A 15,248-nucleotide genomic window follows, 5' to 3' on the forward strand; every position below is an offset into this window, starting at 1 on the left:
CCTTCTGCTAGGGTGATTTTGAGGATAAGTTCGTCAGCCAATCTTTTAGCGGTCTTGATGATGAGGACCAATAGGTCCCTGGTGCATTTCCACGCCACCAGTGACCATTCTTCCTTGAATTGTTTATCCTCAAGGAAGATCCTAGGAGTATTGGTGACGATCAATCCATTGGGTGCTATAATGGCATGCAAATATTCTGTCATAATGGCGCCGTGCATGATTATTTTCATAAGTTGCCTTTTCATATTGGTGATGGTTGTCCAATCACCAGGAGAGCTACTGGTTGATGCTCCTCCATCTGAGTCTAGTATATAGGGTCCACTCAGTATTTCTGAGACGCAGTCCTCGCCAAAGGAAAGGCCTTGATTATTTTCCATAATTTATGGCTGGACAGCGGAAAGGTAGCTAGAAAAAACGAACACCAAAATGTGCTCACACTATGTAGAACACAATCACACTCTCAACGATCTAGAGTGGACAATCCTAGAAGCCTTCCCCACCATCACTAAGGAAGCCCTATTCAGGAAAGAACAATGTTGGGTCTTCAAACTAGGAGGTCATACTAGGGGGCTCAACGATGATATACCCTGGGCTGAATTGAACCAATAACATCGCTCTTTCTCTCTCCATTCTGCCCATTACCACCTTGGTAACAATGACCCTAACTGCTCTTATGAGACTTTAACAGCCTATGTCAGGTATGGCCACTTACATTTCATCTAGAACCCTGCACACACCTTCTAGACCTACCGTATCTCTTCTAATCACCCACCATGCCTGGTGGCTTTCTCCTTACTAATTCATCCTGGTGTATCATGTTCACCCTCTAGGCAATATATATTTTTTCAAATAAACCCGCCTCGACCTCTCAGCCGTGAAGAGCATTATATTGGCTGCTCGAATTACATCTTTCCACCGCTCCACCGAGTGGTTTAGTACCTTTACCACATCTCCCGACTTTTAGTTTTATTATTCGCTCTCTACTCTCATTACAACCATCCGCTTAGATCAACACCTTCACGATCTCCATTTAGTCACTGGGACCCCTCTTTGCTCTCTCAATAAAGTTTGTCATTCATCCCAATCCAAAATGGCCACCACGTTCCCTGCACGCATCATACACTACTACTTAAAGCTGCTCACCGGAAGCATTCACCACGGGGCCCTGAGCAAGGGTAGGACTCTCGCTAGTTGCCCGCCTACTCCCGTGAGTATACTTCAACTCCTCCAGCTTTGCCGGTAAGACGTAACCTTGTAACATTGTTGGATCTGATTTACAGGTTCTCATTGCTTCGCCGATGTGTCTGTTCTGTTTTCACAGCGATCGGAGCAACGACGTGCTCTGGTCTATCCCCGCCAGCCTTTACTGGTTTACTAGTTGTGAGTGCAATTTTTCACCTGAGAATGAACGAGTCCATCGTGTTGTTATCTCGCACCTTCCGTGCATGACCACCCCACGCCCACTTGCGGCAAGATCTGTTTCACCCCAGTACCTCCTTACCGATGTCCCCTCACTGCCTCGGCTGCACTGGATCTGGACCTTTTCACGCCATTTCGGTTGAGGGCCGCGTACCCGTGAACCCCACGCCCACACTGTTCCGCAACCTATGGCCCACCCTTACAGCCTTCGGAACCGGCCACCCGATCTGGGTCGCGTACCCATGAACAACACGCCCACATCACTCCGTGACCTAGGGCTCTCCCTCCCAGTTGTCGGAATCGGTTCCCCGATCCGGACATCGTGTCTCACCCCAGCGGATTCTCTTACACTTTTCCGCGCCCACTTTCACCTCCCGCCTTCCATGTTGCTAACTTTGACGTAACCCCCCTGTTTTTATTAGATTAGGTCGCCAATGCTTCCGTGATTATTGCACCATTATTTATGCCACTTCTAGCACACCCTTTACGTAGCCCCTTTAGAATCACCACCACCAAGGCTCACCGACGCTTATCCCTTGATTCTAAACTACCGTGTGTTACAAATACTGGGTGTCTTTAATGCAATTGTCATAGCACTTGTACTTACAGTGACTGTATAAGAGACAACCTTGCCAACTGTTGATACTTCACCTGATTTGCAATGTTTAGTCGAGTTTCCTCACATCTATTTGTCTGTCACAAATTGCCCGCTTTTGTGACGAGTAACTATAGAATGAAGTACCACCTTTAATTCCTATGTTACTATGTTAATTCGTTTTAATCTTAGGTCGTCTGTCCCCTTGCCCCCCTCCCCTTTTGTTTGTTTTTTCTCTCCACCTTTCCCACAGGTCTACAGTATACCCCAGTACCAGACTACTAGTATACACCCTACCGTTCTGGCACAATAGACTTCATTCGGCCAGACAGTAGTGCACTCACTACAATTAGTCTAACGGTCCTGACGAAGTGCCAATTCACCCCTTAGTGGCAGCTTAGGCACGAAACATGTTGACCATCTATACCACACCAGCCCTTTAGGAACATTATTCCAATACAGGGGCAACCACACTGCTTTTAAACTAGGTTGGAGCTACCTCATAATAAAACTTGATCCAAGTAGGACTGTTCCGCACCTATTTTAACTCACTCAACACCACATGCACTACCCAGCCCCCACACCCACACGCACCTAACCGCTTCTTCAAAAGAACCCCGACAAAGAGCCCCGGTTTCAGGAGCCCGTCAGACATTGCAGCGCCGGTCTGACGAGGGGCAAATGCCCAAATGATGAAGCATGACATCCCTTGGGGTGTGTGAGGGCATTACGAAGAAAGACCTGCCTGCCCCTTTCCCTTGGCCCACCAAGGAACTGCTCATCCCATTCACACTTAAGTTAAGCCTGCCTGCTCATTGCTAGCTACCAATGGTTGAGCAATGGATTACTTTATTGAGACCTTGACTGAAACTTTTGTTGTGTTTGTGTCCTTATTTGTAGTGGTAGGTCCCTACTTATCACTACTAATAAACCACTTCCCATTAGATATTGTATACGATTAGATAAACCTGACTCTTCAAATTCTATGTACAGCGTATCTTAAGTGACAACTGTCTTTACTGTAACACAACCCTCATCAGCTCTCCTTGTATAGCACTCTGATACCCTGATGGTCATGTTTGCATTTTATAAAACACTATAGATAAATAAATACATTATACAAATAATCCCTTCTCAAGCACACCTATAGAAAATACTAGAAGATCAACAATTTTTTCAAAGAGCTAAAATAGTTAGAAAACATTTAATTTTCCAATATCTGTGTTTGATGTAAATATTATTGTGGAAGTACCATTTATATCAATGATTTTCCCTTCTAGTAACAAGAAGAAGAAAAATGTGAAAATTTCTAATCAATTGACGAAGTTGTCACATCACGAGGTGAGTGATTCAGAATCTAGTAATGTGATGTAAACCCAGGAAGTCGGTTACAATTGAGGATTCCTTATTTCTTATGAACATTGAATGTAATGATATGTTCTTCTCCTTCATAATAATAATAATAATAAAAAAATAATAATAATAATACTAGTAATCATAGTAATCATAATAGTAATAATCGTTATTGTTAATATTATTACAGTTGTTACTATCAGAACTTAGTTACATATGCCTGCTATCCCTCCTGGGTTATAGGCCATCAACCAGGACTCTAAAGCCATCTCTGTTCAGGGTTCTTCTTTTTTTTTTTATCATACTTTATTGGTTTTTGTTAATAACGTCATGACAGGTTTATACTGCCTTTAGGTAAATATCATTGGTCTCAAAATGAAGAAACAACAGCAAGACATTACATATCGAACAGTATATGTATCCACGATGGAATCCGTGATTAAATGTAAAGGTATCGCAATAGCACTGCTAACAGCGTGGCACACGGTATCAATCTGCTTGTCGAAACAACATTCCACAACCATCCCCCCATGTCCCAATGCCCTTACCCCCTCCCCCCTTCCTACCTGACTCACTGCTGTCCACTCATATATAAGTATGAAGTATGGTTCTGCTATAGTGTAGGTGTATTCTTGCTGCTTTCACGCAGGGGCGCATCCAGGGGATCTCCAGTACTGCACATACAGCTTAGTATGATGTATGTGGTTGTGGCCCACAGCGTGTCATATTGGTGGGGGTTCTGTGGCTATGAATAGTTCTAGCATTGAATTCCAATCTAGTGAGATCGGCGTCTTCCGTAAGCCCCTACTTTATTCCCGCTTTTTCGCCATACTTTTGGCCCTCCCCATCTGACCACCTCCCCATGCCAACTACGTGCCATGGAGGCAGAGCGGACTTCCTTCTCATGGTGATCAGCAAGGCAAGGCTAGCGAAGCAGACTTGTACTTTCTGCTTCTTATGGCAGCACCGCACACCCAATACAAAATATGCCACCTTATACCCGATGGCTATTCCCATTACCGTTCCTAAGACCCTTATGATAGTGGCCCAGAATGTGAACAGGTGCTGGCAGGCCCACAGCATGTGTAGGAGACCGGCGTCGTGTGCAAGACATCATATTGGTCCGTCGCTTCCCAGTAAATTTTATTTAGTCGGTGCAATGTAAGATAAGCCCTATGTAACACCATGTACTGTATGAATTTGAATTTAGTATTGTGGGACACCTTCTTGGGGAATCCCATTCTTTGTCTGACAATTCCCACTCAATGGCAGAATTCCACTTTGCTCTAAGTGCTGCTAAGGAGGTTGCTGCATGGGAGCGAATACCCCTATACATCCATCGAGTCAGGTGATGTCTACTACCCATGAGGTATAGTGTATGCACTAGCTCGTGTGTGGGGGGCTCTATATTATCTAGTGTCCAATGCTTATTGATGTATTTAGAAATGCTTGCATGCAGAATATAGAGGGATCATGGAACACCCTGTTCTCGTGGTCTAGTAACATACTTTCTCTGAATAGCATCCCCACAGTGATCACTCCTTCCCTTTCCCACCTGGAGATTTCTCGGGCAGTGATTACCCCTGTGGGTGTGGGAATCCTTACCAGTGTAATGTTGAGGGCATAGAGGAGTCACCGATTAGTGTATTGTAACGTTTGCCTCCAGTAGGTAAGGGCTACTTTCAATAGTGAAAGGGCAGTGGGTGGGACACGCCCCTTGGGCAGCAATAGAGTATGAAGGGTGCCGCTGGCCAACACCTGCGGCGTTAGCCCTATCTCATGGAGGTCATGACCAGCAATCCAGTCCGCCAACCACTGCAATTGGCTTGCGTAACAGTATGTCCGGAAATCTGGGACACCCATGCCCCCTTTGTCTGTTCACAGCTGGAGTTTCAAGAGCCCCATCCTCCTGAGGCCCTTCCCCATAATAATTCCAGCAAGGGTGTATTCAGAGTTTTAAAGATAGCAATGGGGATCACTATTGGTAGGTTAATAAAGTAGCAAAGCACTCTCAGAAGTGTGACCATTTTGCTAATGGCAATTCTACCCGCCACCGACAGTGTTAGTGATATCCAAAAGGTTATTTGGGTTCTGAGTGTCTTGACTGCCTGTAAGAGATTGCTATCCAACAATTCCTGTGGACCCCTGTATATTTGTATGTAGAGGATAATGTCATCGGCATATAAGGAGAAGGTATGTGTAGTGTTGGCAACACGGATACCATGTCTCATTGCGTCTTTCAGGAGTTTGATGGCTAAGGGCTCAAGTGCTAATACGAATAAGAGTGGTGAGAGCAGGTAGCTTTGACACGTACCGTGGCTAACTGGGTAAGGCTGTAAGATGTGTACTCCTGTGGGGGCTTTTGCTGTGGGTGTCATGTATAACAGTTTGACCCAGCACATATATGCCGGAGGGATTCCAAATTTTGTGAGTGTTGTCAGCATGTAGTTCCAGCTAAGGGTGTCAAAAGCTTACCTTAAGTCTAATGAGATGCACCCCGCCACTGGATAGTCCGATGTTGTGGCAGTCAGCACATAATAGAGACACCTAATATTGAGAGAGGTGATACAGCCGGGTACAAAGCCTCACTGATCAATATGTATGAGCTGTGGTAGATAGGGGAGTAGGCGACTAGACAGTATTTTACTTAAGATTTTGTATTCTGTGTTCAGGAGTGAGAGTGGTCGGTACCCGGAAATATCAGTTAATTCCCTGCCGGGCTTGGGAAGGGAAGAAATCAGCGCTTGCATTGTGGTAGGGGGAAGGCACCCAACGTCCAACGCTGACTGGTAGAGGCGCTCTAGGTGGGGGACCAGAGTAGCCTAGAAGGTGTCATAAAATACTAATGGAAGGCCATCCAGTCCTGGGGTTTTGTTGCGTGGAAGAGCCTTGATCCTTGCCTTGATCTCTGTTTTGGAAATGGGAACCGCTAGGTCTCATTGGTTTGCCTGTGACAACTGGGGCAAGTCGAGATTTTACAAAAATGCTTCTATTGTTACCTCGCCCAAGTCTTCTGGGGCCTCTTACAGTTTTTTATAGTATGTCCTGAATGCAAGATTTACACCCAATTGCGTGTTCGCTGTTGTGCCCTCAGGCGTGATAATCTCATGCATTGGGGTGGGGGATGGCTCATCACGTAAGATTCTGGCAGGAAAGTGCCCGATCTATCGGCCTCTGCATGTTGCCTTTGTGTGTATGATTGTAAAACTATGATCATCAGCCACACTAGTAGTTCAGCGTATGTAATACGTGCGTAATGGGTATGTAATACGTGCTTCTTGTAGGGCTGCCTCCCTTGTTCCCAGTTTATCTGTGCCATCCCTTGTGCCATCTGCTCTCACTTGCCCGGTTTATCTTTCACATCTCGTAACTCGTTGCTAAGCATTTGTCGGTCTCCCACTGTTGTACTAATGGCAACCCCTCTTACGACGGTCTTAAATCCTCCCATTCCCTTTGGAAAGAGGACGTCATGTCTGCGTTTTCAGAGAAATAGTTAGAAATAGTTGCGGCCAGAGTATCACGAAACAGTCCTCGATCAATTGTGTGCGCAGCCTCCAAGTTGGGATTGGAGTGTGATCTTCCCCCAGGAGACCATAATCTCTAGAATGTTCTGGTCCGATAGCATTTTCCCTAAATACATGCTGTGTTATTTGAGCGATAAGGGATGGAGAGCAGAACACCCTATCAATTCACGTGTGAAGCATGTGAGGGGGAGAGTAGAACGAGTATTCACAACAGTTTGCATTTTTGATGCGCCATGCATCGGTCAGTGACCAACCTTCTGCCCAGCCCAGGAGGGCGGCCGCTTGCTTCTTGCCCCCGTCCCCTGCAGTGGGGGATGGGGGCGGTCAAGGCCTATATGCAAGACTGAATTGAAATCCCCACCTAAAATCCAGGGATAACTGGCACAGTCCGTTAGCAATGTATTTAGGACACCCAAGAATTTGTCATGCTCATAGTTCAGGGCATATATGCTGCCTAATACTATATGAATGCCATCAAGTGTGCCGTGGACAAGAGCATATCTGCCATTAACGTCTATTCACTTATTTAAAGCAAGAAAAGGGGTGCCATTCCTGATCCACATGGCAGGCCCTCTTGCAAATGCAGAGTATGATGTGTGAACCACTTGCCCTCTCCATTTTTTGCATAGTTTAGTAGCTTCCGAATTTGGTAAGGTGTGTCTCCTGCATTAGAACAATGTGTGCCTTTCTCCTGTTCGGCTGCGCATATATTCTGTGTTGTTTATGCATGGATTCCATGCCCTGAACATTCCAAGTTGTTATTATGTACTTTCCCACCGCAGCTATAAGTGTATATATAGTGTCTTGTGCCCTGTTGCTTCCTCATAGGCAGGATTCCTAAAGGACATGATTAAGAGTTAGTCAGGTGGATAACTTCCCTTTATGTAACTAAATACAAGGTGTACCCAGAGAACAACAGTGGACCAAACTAAAGAACAATGATAAAACCAGTGCAACTTTAACCATCTTGCAATCGCTTCGGGGGTGGTGGGTACAGTGGTCTGTAGCTTCCCCAAGACCAGGGGCAGCATGGTTGCAATACAACTGTCCGGACCATGGCCAATCACAGGGTTGGAGGAGCATAGTGAGGCCAAGAGGTCATGAAAGTCAGCGCTCCGTCTATCTCCAGGTACATTCAGATCAGTCTTGGTGTCTGGATAGGGAGGAATCCCAGGTAGTCATTCACCAATTGCTGGGTAATGGAGGGGAAAAGAGCAAAACTGTTTTCTGAGTCCTATTGTAGATTAGTGTCTTCAAAGGAGTCAGCCGAGGAGAGAGGGTCCCGTTCATTGAGAGCCGCTGTTGTAAGTAGTGCTGACTTTTGACTCTCCATGACTTGTTCTAGAGATGGGTTTTTCCTCGTCGCCATTCAGTTTGTTTTCTTTTGCCGCACTTTACCCCCTTGTGATGATTGTGACCTTTGACTGGTATTTTGGGTCGATCCCTGCGAAGCGCCAGCGGAAACATGACTGCCACCAATTTAGTAGCTTCCTCTGGGTACCCAAAGAATACAATTTCTGCTTGTGCATGATTTTGAGTCAGGCTGGAAACAACAAGGCATATTTGAGGTTGAGGGCCCTGAGCTTCTTTTTGACTTCTTCATAGGAGGCCCTTTGACGTTGGACCGCCATCGTAAAGTCTGGGTAGAGTGAAATCCGATGGTTTTCAAATAGGACAGGGGACTTCTCAACTGGCTGTGCGGAGTAAGGTATCACGATCTTTGTAATTAAGTATTCAGGCAATCATAGGTCGAGGAGGCGCTCCAGCAATCGGTTTTCTCGTTGGGATTCTATGTGCCCTTTCAACACTGAAGCGGTCTGTCAGCCGTTCGGGACCAGCGTGTCGCCCAACCACTGCTCTATGAAACCTGTTGGATCTGTCCCCTCGCAGCATTCCGGCAGTTCCCCAATACGAACATTGTTTCTGCGCAACTGGCCCTCAGCGTCTTCAATCCTGTCCTGAAGGCTGGCCACCTGCCGACGCAGCTGCTCCAGCTGTTCCGTGCAAGCCTTATGTTTCTGCATCAACTCAGCGAGGAGTTCTTTATTGCTTTTCACGGTGGTGGTAAGCTTTTCATGGTCGACTTTTAACAGTGTAAAGCCCGTCGGTAGTGTGCCTATTTGTTGCTCAATTGCCTTCCGCGACTCACGGATCTCCTGCAAAAAAATGTCCAGTTTATCTGGAGGAGCCTCCATAGCCGTTGGTGGTATACAGTCTGTGGCAGGTACATGGGCTGCATCCTCTTTTCCTCTGTGGTCTGCACCCCCCAGTATAGGAGGGTCAGGTTGCTTCACCTTTGTGTGACCCATCTCAGGCTGTGCCGTTACCCCAGTGTCCGCAGGTGTGGGCTGGGCGGGGGGGTGGAAATAAAATGCTCCCCCTGTCTGTTGGGTACTCCTTCAGTACAACAACCTAAGCAGACAGCAAGAGATGGTATACGTTGTGGCACTGGCACTCACCAACACAGTGAACTTCTAGCAATGCCTCCCCCTGTTGCAGCCTCACTTCAGGGACTCATGGTCATGCTGCTCTTTGTTTTGGAAGGCTCAGTCCGTCCGCCTCCCTTGACCCTCTGCCTCCCAATAACAAGGGGGGTACTGACCCTGCTGGCGATCACCAGAGCTCAGGTCCACCTCTGCACGGTTCTTTCATTCCAGTGCCTCTGACCATGGCAGGGGATGGGCGAACTACCAGCCTGCTGGCATGATTTGGTTCGGGGCCACCGCCTAAGCTGGGGACTCTAGACGCCACAAGGGTTGAGCCTGTTGGCAGACGGCTGACATGCAGGGGAGGCGACCCTCCCTCTTTACCAGGTACCTGGTTCATCCTGTGCAGCCGGGAGGAAGGTTTGAAGACTCATGTGGTCCCTCCTGGTCCTCCAGCTCCACCATGCTTCGGCATCCGCCTACAACCTCAGATCAGATGTGACAATCCGCTGAATTTAAGCATATTACTAGCTGAAGGAAAAGAAACTAACCAGGACTCCCTCTGTAATGGCGAGTGAAGAGAGACGAGTCCAGTGCCGAATCCCAACCTGGCAGTGGGCGCAGGAAATATGACATACAGCAGACCGACTCCTCAGCATTGCTCAGGGGGCCAAGTCTTTCTGACTGAGGCTCACCCCACAGACTGTGTTAGGCCGGTAGCATCCCCAAGCACTCCGGGTTTGAGTCATCTAGGAGGCGTGTTGCTTGGGAATTCAGTCCAAAGTGAATGGTAAACTCTATCTCAGGCTAATTCTAGGGGTGGGTGGAATTTGCGAAATCCACTTTCGCAAATTATCGCGAAAATGTTTAAAATTATCGCAAACAAGCGGGATTTTCTGCATGGTTGCGGGTCGCCAACTTACCCATGTGGTTGCTCGCGGGCGCGGCCATTTTGTTTTCAGTTGTCTCGGGGTGCATGATCGCGAGAAGAAAGACGTGATCGCGCGACGCATGACGTCACTGCAGGCGCGAACTGTCGCGAGACAGCGCAAATGGCTAAAAACAATACAACATCTCATGGAGAACGCGACTGGATCAAGAAAACTTGTCGGCGTACGCAGGGATTCAGGTAAGGCGATCGCACGCCCGCGAGAATGTATTATTTTACAGCGCGACCAAGAAACAAATTATCGCCAAGCTGTGGAATGCGGAAATTTTTACATTTTCGCGCTTTCCGCGGAACGCGAAAATGTCAAATTATCGCAATTTCCGCGAACGGAACGAAATTTTCGCCCAGGCCTACTAAATACGGCATGGAATCGATAGCCAACAAGTACCGTAAGGAAAAATTGAAAAGAACTTTGAAAAGAGAGAATAAATCAATGCAGAAGGTTGATCGCCCGGTAGGGCAGATCCCCTCTGTGGGACTGTGGCTTAGGCTCATCCTGGTGGGTGCATTTCCTCTGTGACGGTGTGTCGCAACTGGCCTCGGGGTGACAGGTGGCTCTATGCACTTTACAATCTAAGGCACCCTTGCCTACAGACCTTCGGGACCCCGCCTACCCTTTTGCAACACTCCTATCACGATTTGACTTGAATCTGTACATCTTCCTAGGAGACCTCAACTTTCACCTTGACAACACCAACAACACCAACATGACTGACCTCCTCCAAAGTATGACTAACCTCGGACTACCCACATCGCAGGACACATACTCAGCCCTATCTTTGCAGCCAGCAACAGAGTAAAATACACCCAATCTGAAGAGGTCACCTGGACTTACCACTACTGTGTCCACTTCGTCCTCTCGGAACCTCTCAACACCCCCACCTCCACCGCCAGCGAAACACGGCGCAGCTGGTCCAAGCTTTAAGAACAACGTTGTACCAACACCCTTAACTCCCACCTACCCACCAACACCGAGGACACAGAACAAGCAGTGAACAACTTCACAAACTGGATCAAAGCAAGCCCTGATGAAGTACCCCGAGGAAACCTACCAAGACCAGGAAACAAACATGACACCCAAACTGGTTCATGAAAGTACTCAAATCCCAGAAACGCAACTGCACACAGACTGAAAGAAGATGGCGTACCAGTAAGACCCTCGAGTATTAAATATGCTTCAAAGCTGCCCTCAATTGCTACCACCACCTCCTCAAAAACACCAAGAAGACCGCCCTGGCCACCCACATCAATGACAGCTCCAACAACAGGTAGCAATTTTTCAATATAGTCAAGGGATTCACCACCCCTTCAGCAACAGAAAACAACATCATACCCTTACAAGATCTCTGTGATGGCCTTGCAGAATTTTTCCACAAAAAGATTAGTCTACCAAGACTTTGCATCCCAACTACCTGCCACAGACAGCATCAACGTCCTCATGCCGACTGATGCCCACCCACACCAGATCACCTTGTGGAAAACCCTCACTGAGAAGGAAATGGCAACTGTCATGTAATCCATCCACTCCGGAGCCCATGCAGACCCCTGCTCCCACCATGCTTTCAACCTCGGCAATTAACTCATCAGCAAAGAATTCACCAAGGTCCTCAATTCCTCAATCCCCACAGCCCACTTCCCATAAAATTGGAAACACGCTGATGTGAAGCCTTTGCTGAAGAAGCCATCTTCGGATGCAGGAGAACTTAAGAATACTGTCCCATCTCTTTGCTCCACTTCCCAGCCAAGGATATTGAGAAGGGAATCAACATACAGCTCACCAGATATCTGGAGAACCATGACCTCCTGGACCCCTCCTAATCTGACTTCAGAACAACCTACATTACCAAGACATCTCTAGTCATAGCCACAGATGACATTGGAATGCTGCTAGACCAGGGAGAAACAGTGGCCCTCATCCCACCACACACTGATCAACAGGCTCCACCGGATCAGAATCCAAGGAGCAACTCTCAATTGAATCGCATCACACCTCACAGGAAGAACACAGAAAATCATCCTCCCTCCTCCTCGCTCCCTAAGAACATCACCTGTAGTGTACCTCAAAGTTCATCCCTCAGTCCAACCCTCTTCAACACATACATGACACCCCGGGCCAACGCACTCAATATCAACTCCTACACTGACAACAACCAACTCATCCTCTCTCTGACTAACAATCCAAGAACCATCAAAGACCAGTTACAAAGATGCATGAAGATTATTGCTGACTCGATTAACAACAACTGTTTCAAATGCAACACTGGCAAGACAGAAGTACTCCTCTTTGGGAAAGGCAAGGACACACACTGGAGCAACGAACAGTGACCCCCGGAGCTAGGCCTACACCCATACCCACCAAACACACCCGCAACATTGGCATCATCCTCTACAGCCACTTATCCATGAAGAAGACAATCTGCACCATCTCCACTACGTGCTCCTCACGCTCCGAATACTCAGGAAGGTTTTCAGATGGCTCCCGACCAACACCAGGCAAGCGGTGGTGGCTCTTGTCACCAGCAGACTCGACTAAGACATCTCCCTCTACATAGGAATAACAGCCCAACTCATGAACAAACTCCAGAATACAGTGGTCATGCTCATCCTCGACCTCCCCAGATGGACACACAAACATCTCACCTCAGGAAACTCCATTGGGTACCAGGCATTAGTGATGCCAGTACAAGCTGCTCACCCAGGCATACAAGGCACTACACAATGGAGGACTTGCATACCGAAAACAAAGTGTAACCATTCACCAGCCCACAAGAAAACTCAGATCTGGATACCTCACCTTAGCTGCCACCCGTCGCATCCACCAGACAAATAGCGGAGGCCGCACCTTCTTCCATATGCCGGCCAAGAACTGCAAAGACCTCCCCTTGCACCTCAGAACATCACCATCAATCCAGCAATTCAGGAAGGTCCTCAAGACCTGGATGTTCAGCCAATAAGAGAACATGCAGCATGATCCAACAGCGACTCAAGACCATCAAGGGTGAAGCAGCTGTGCTCTACAAATCCTGATTGATTGATTGAGTGTTACAGCCCTCCCTGCCAGCATCTTTGCTGTGACAGCAGGGCAAAGAACATTCTACTGCCTCTGTGCCCTGCCCTCAGCACTCGCTCCTGCCCTGTCAGGGTACACCGGGGTGGGGAAGGAAGACAAGACCCCCTGCTCCCAGTGCAACTGTCGACTGAAGCAGACTGTGCTCAGTGTGCACCCAACTGCGTCACGCTGCAGAGTGGGGAGGCCCACATCGGACTCCAGAGGTCTGTGGCGATATCAGTTACCCATCTGACTCACCTTGAAACACTGACCAAGGAGTCTAACATGTGGGCGAAACCCAGTAGGGCACCTTGGCTGAGGTGGGATCCCGCTGTGAAGCCAGAGGCGGGCGCACCAGTGATCTGACTCACCCACTCCATTTGGGAGGTGAGGCATGAGCAGGCGTGATAGGACCTGAAATATGATGAGCTATGCCTGGGCAGTACGAAGCCAGAGGAAACTCTGGTTGAGGTCCGTAGCGGTCCTGACGTGCAAATCAATCGTCCAACCTGGATATGGGGAGAAAGATTAATCAAACTATCTAGTAGCTGGTTCCTTCCAAAGTTTCCCTCAGGATAGCTGGTGCTCTGAACCCCGAGTTTTATCTGGTAAAGCGAATGCTTAGAGGTCTTGGGCCTGAAACGACCTCAACCTATTCTCCAACCTTAAATGGGTAAGAGGCCTAGCTCGCTGGCATTGAGCCGGGCATGGAATGAGAGTGCCTATAGGGCCATATTTGGTAAGCAGAACTGGTGCTGTGGGATGAACTGAATGCTGGTATAAGGCACTCGATGCTGACACTTATCAGACCCCAGAAAAGGTGTGGTTGATATAGACAGCAGGACGGTGGCCATGGAAGTTGGTCTCCACCAAAGAGCATGTAAAAACTTCCCTGACGGATCAACTAGCCCTGAAAATGAATGGTGATGTAGTATCAGGCCCATACCCAGCCATAACGATAATGCAAACTTTCCTGGAGAAGGCAGTGGGTACCCCGGAGAGATTTCTCTTTCCTTTGTGAAGGGCAGGGGGCCCTGGAATGCGTTCTCCCCGAGAGAGGGGGCCAAACCTTGGAATGCGCCATGGTTCCGGAGGTATTTGTTGAACTCCCGCTGGTCCTTGAAAATCCAGTGTAGATGGTGTAATGACCAGGGGAATACAACTGTTTAATTAAAACAAAGTATCACGAAGCCCTGAGTCAGGTAATGACGCAATGTGATTTTTGCCCAATGTCACAAAGAAGAAATTCAATGAGGCTCAGGTAAATGGCGGGAATAACTATGATGCTCTTAACTTCTTCTAAGCCATAGTGGCCTTTATCTCCAAGTGGTCCCACTGGTAACTATCTCTATTCCACAATGCTCTTTGAGGATAGGTCTAAAGAGATAGGCTTACAAGATTCTATTATGACTGTAAGCATTATAGAGATGTGGAGCAGCGGCCAGGGCAGCTGAGTCCAGAGCACAGGGTTCACAGTTCGATTCCCAGCGCAGCCCAGCACTCTGTTACTCTGAGCAATAGCTTGCTTAATTTCCCTGACAGCCCCCAGCGCTTTGTGACTCTTAGGTGTGATTAGTTCACACTTTAGAAATACCAGTTATCGTGAGAAATGACGATGCTAACGATCACATTTCCAGATGGAGTAGTTCCTGGAGATTAAACACCCTGCTAAATTGGCGAAAGGAGGTGCTGTCTTTTCCACAAATCATTAATCTCCTTACCATTTTTGTCATTTCAACACCCAATTCTAACAACACAATCAACGACAATGATTCAATCAATCAAGACATTTTGTAAAGCGCGCTACTCACCCGGAGGGTCTCAAGGCGCGAAGGGGGTCCGCTACTGCTTGAACAGCCAGGTCTTGAGTTGCTTCCTGAAGGAGAGGTGGTCTTGGGTCAGACGGAGGTGGATGGGGAGGGAGTTCCAAGTC

General features: G+C 47.8%; 1 protein-coding gene across 1 annotated transcript in view; it reads left to right on the forward strand.

Moving 5' to 3' along the window:
• LOC146809063 (B-cell receptor CD22-like) overlaps positions 1–15,248 on the forward strand; it is a 476,425-nt gene that overhangs the window by 449,979 nt on the left and 11,198 nt on the right. The window contains exons 6-7 of the mRNA XM_085614823.1: positions 3,302–3,355; positions 5,309–5,311. Of these exons, the coding sequence (XP_085470949.1) occupies positions 3,302–3,355; positions 5,309–5,311 (57 nt within the window). The remainder of the gene's footprint in view (positions 1–3,301; positions 3,356–5,308; positions 5,312–15,248) is intronic.

The sequence above is a fragment of the Triturus cristatus genome, chromosome 7 (assembly GCF_964204655.1).
Source record: "Triturus cristatus chromosome 7, aTriCri1.1, whole genome shotgun sequence".
NCBI lineage: Eukaryota > Metazoa > Chordata > Amphibia > Caudata > Salamandridae > Triturus > Triturus cristatus.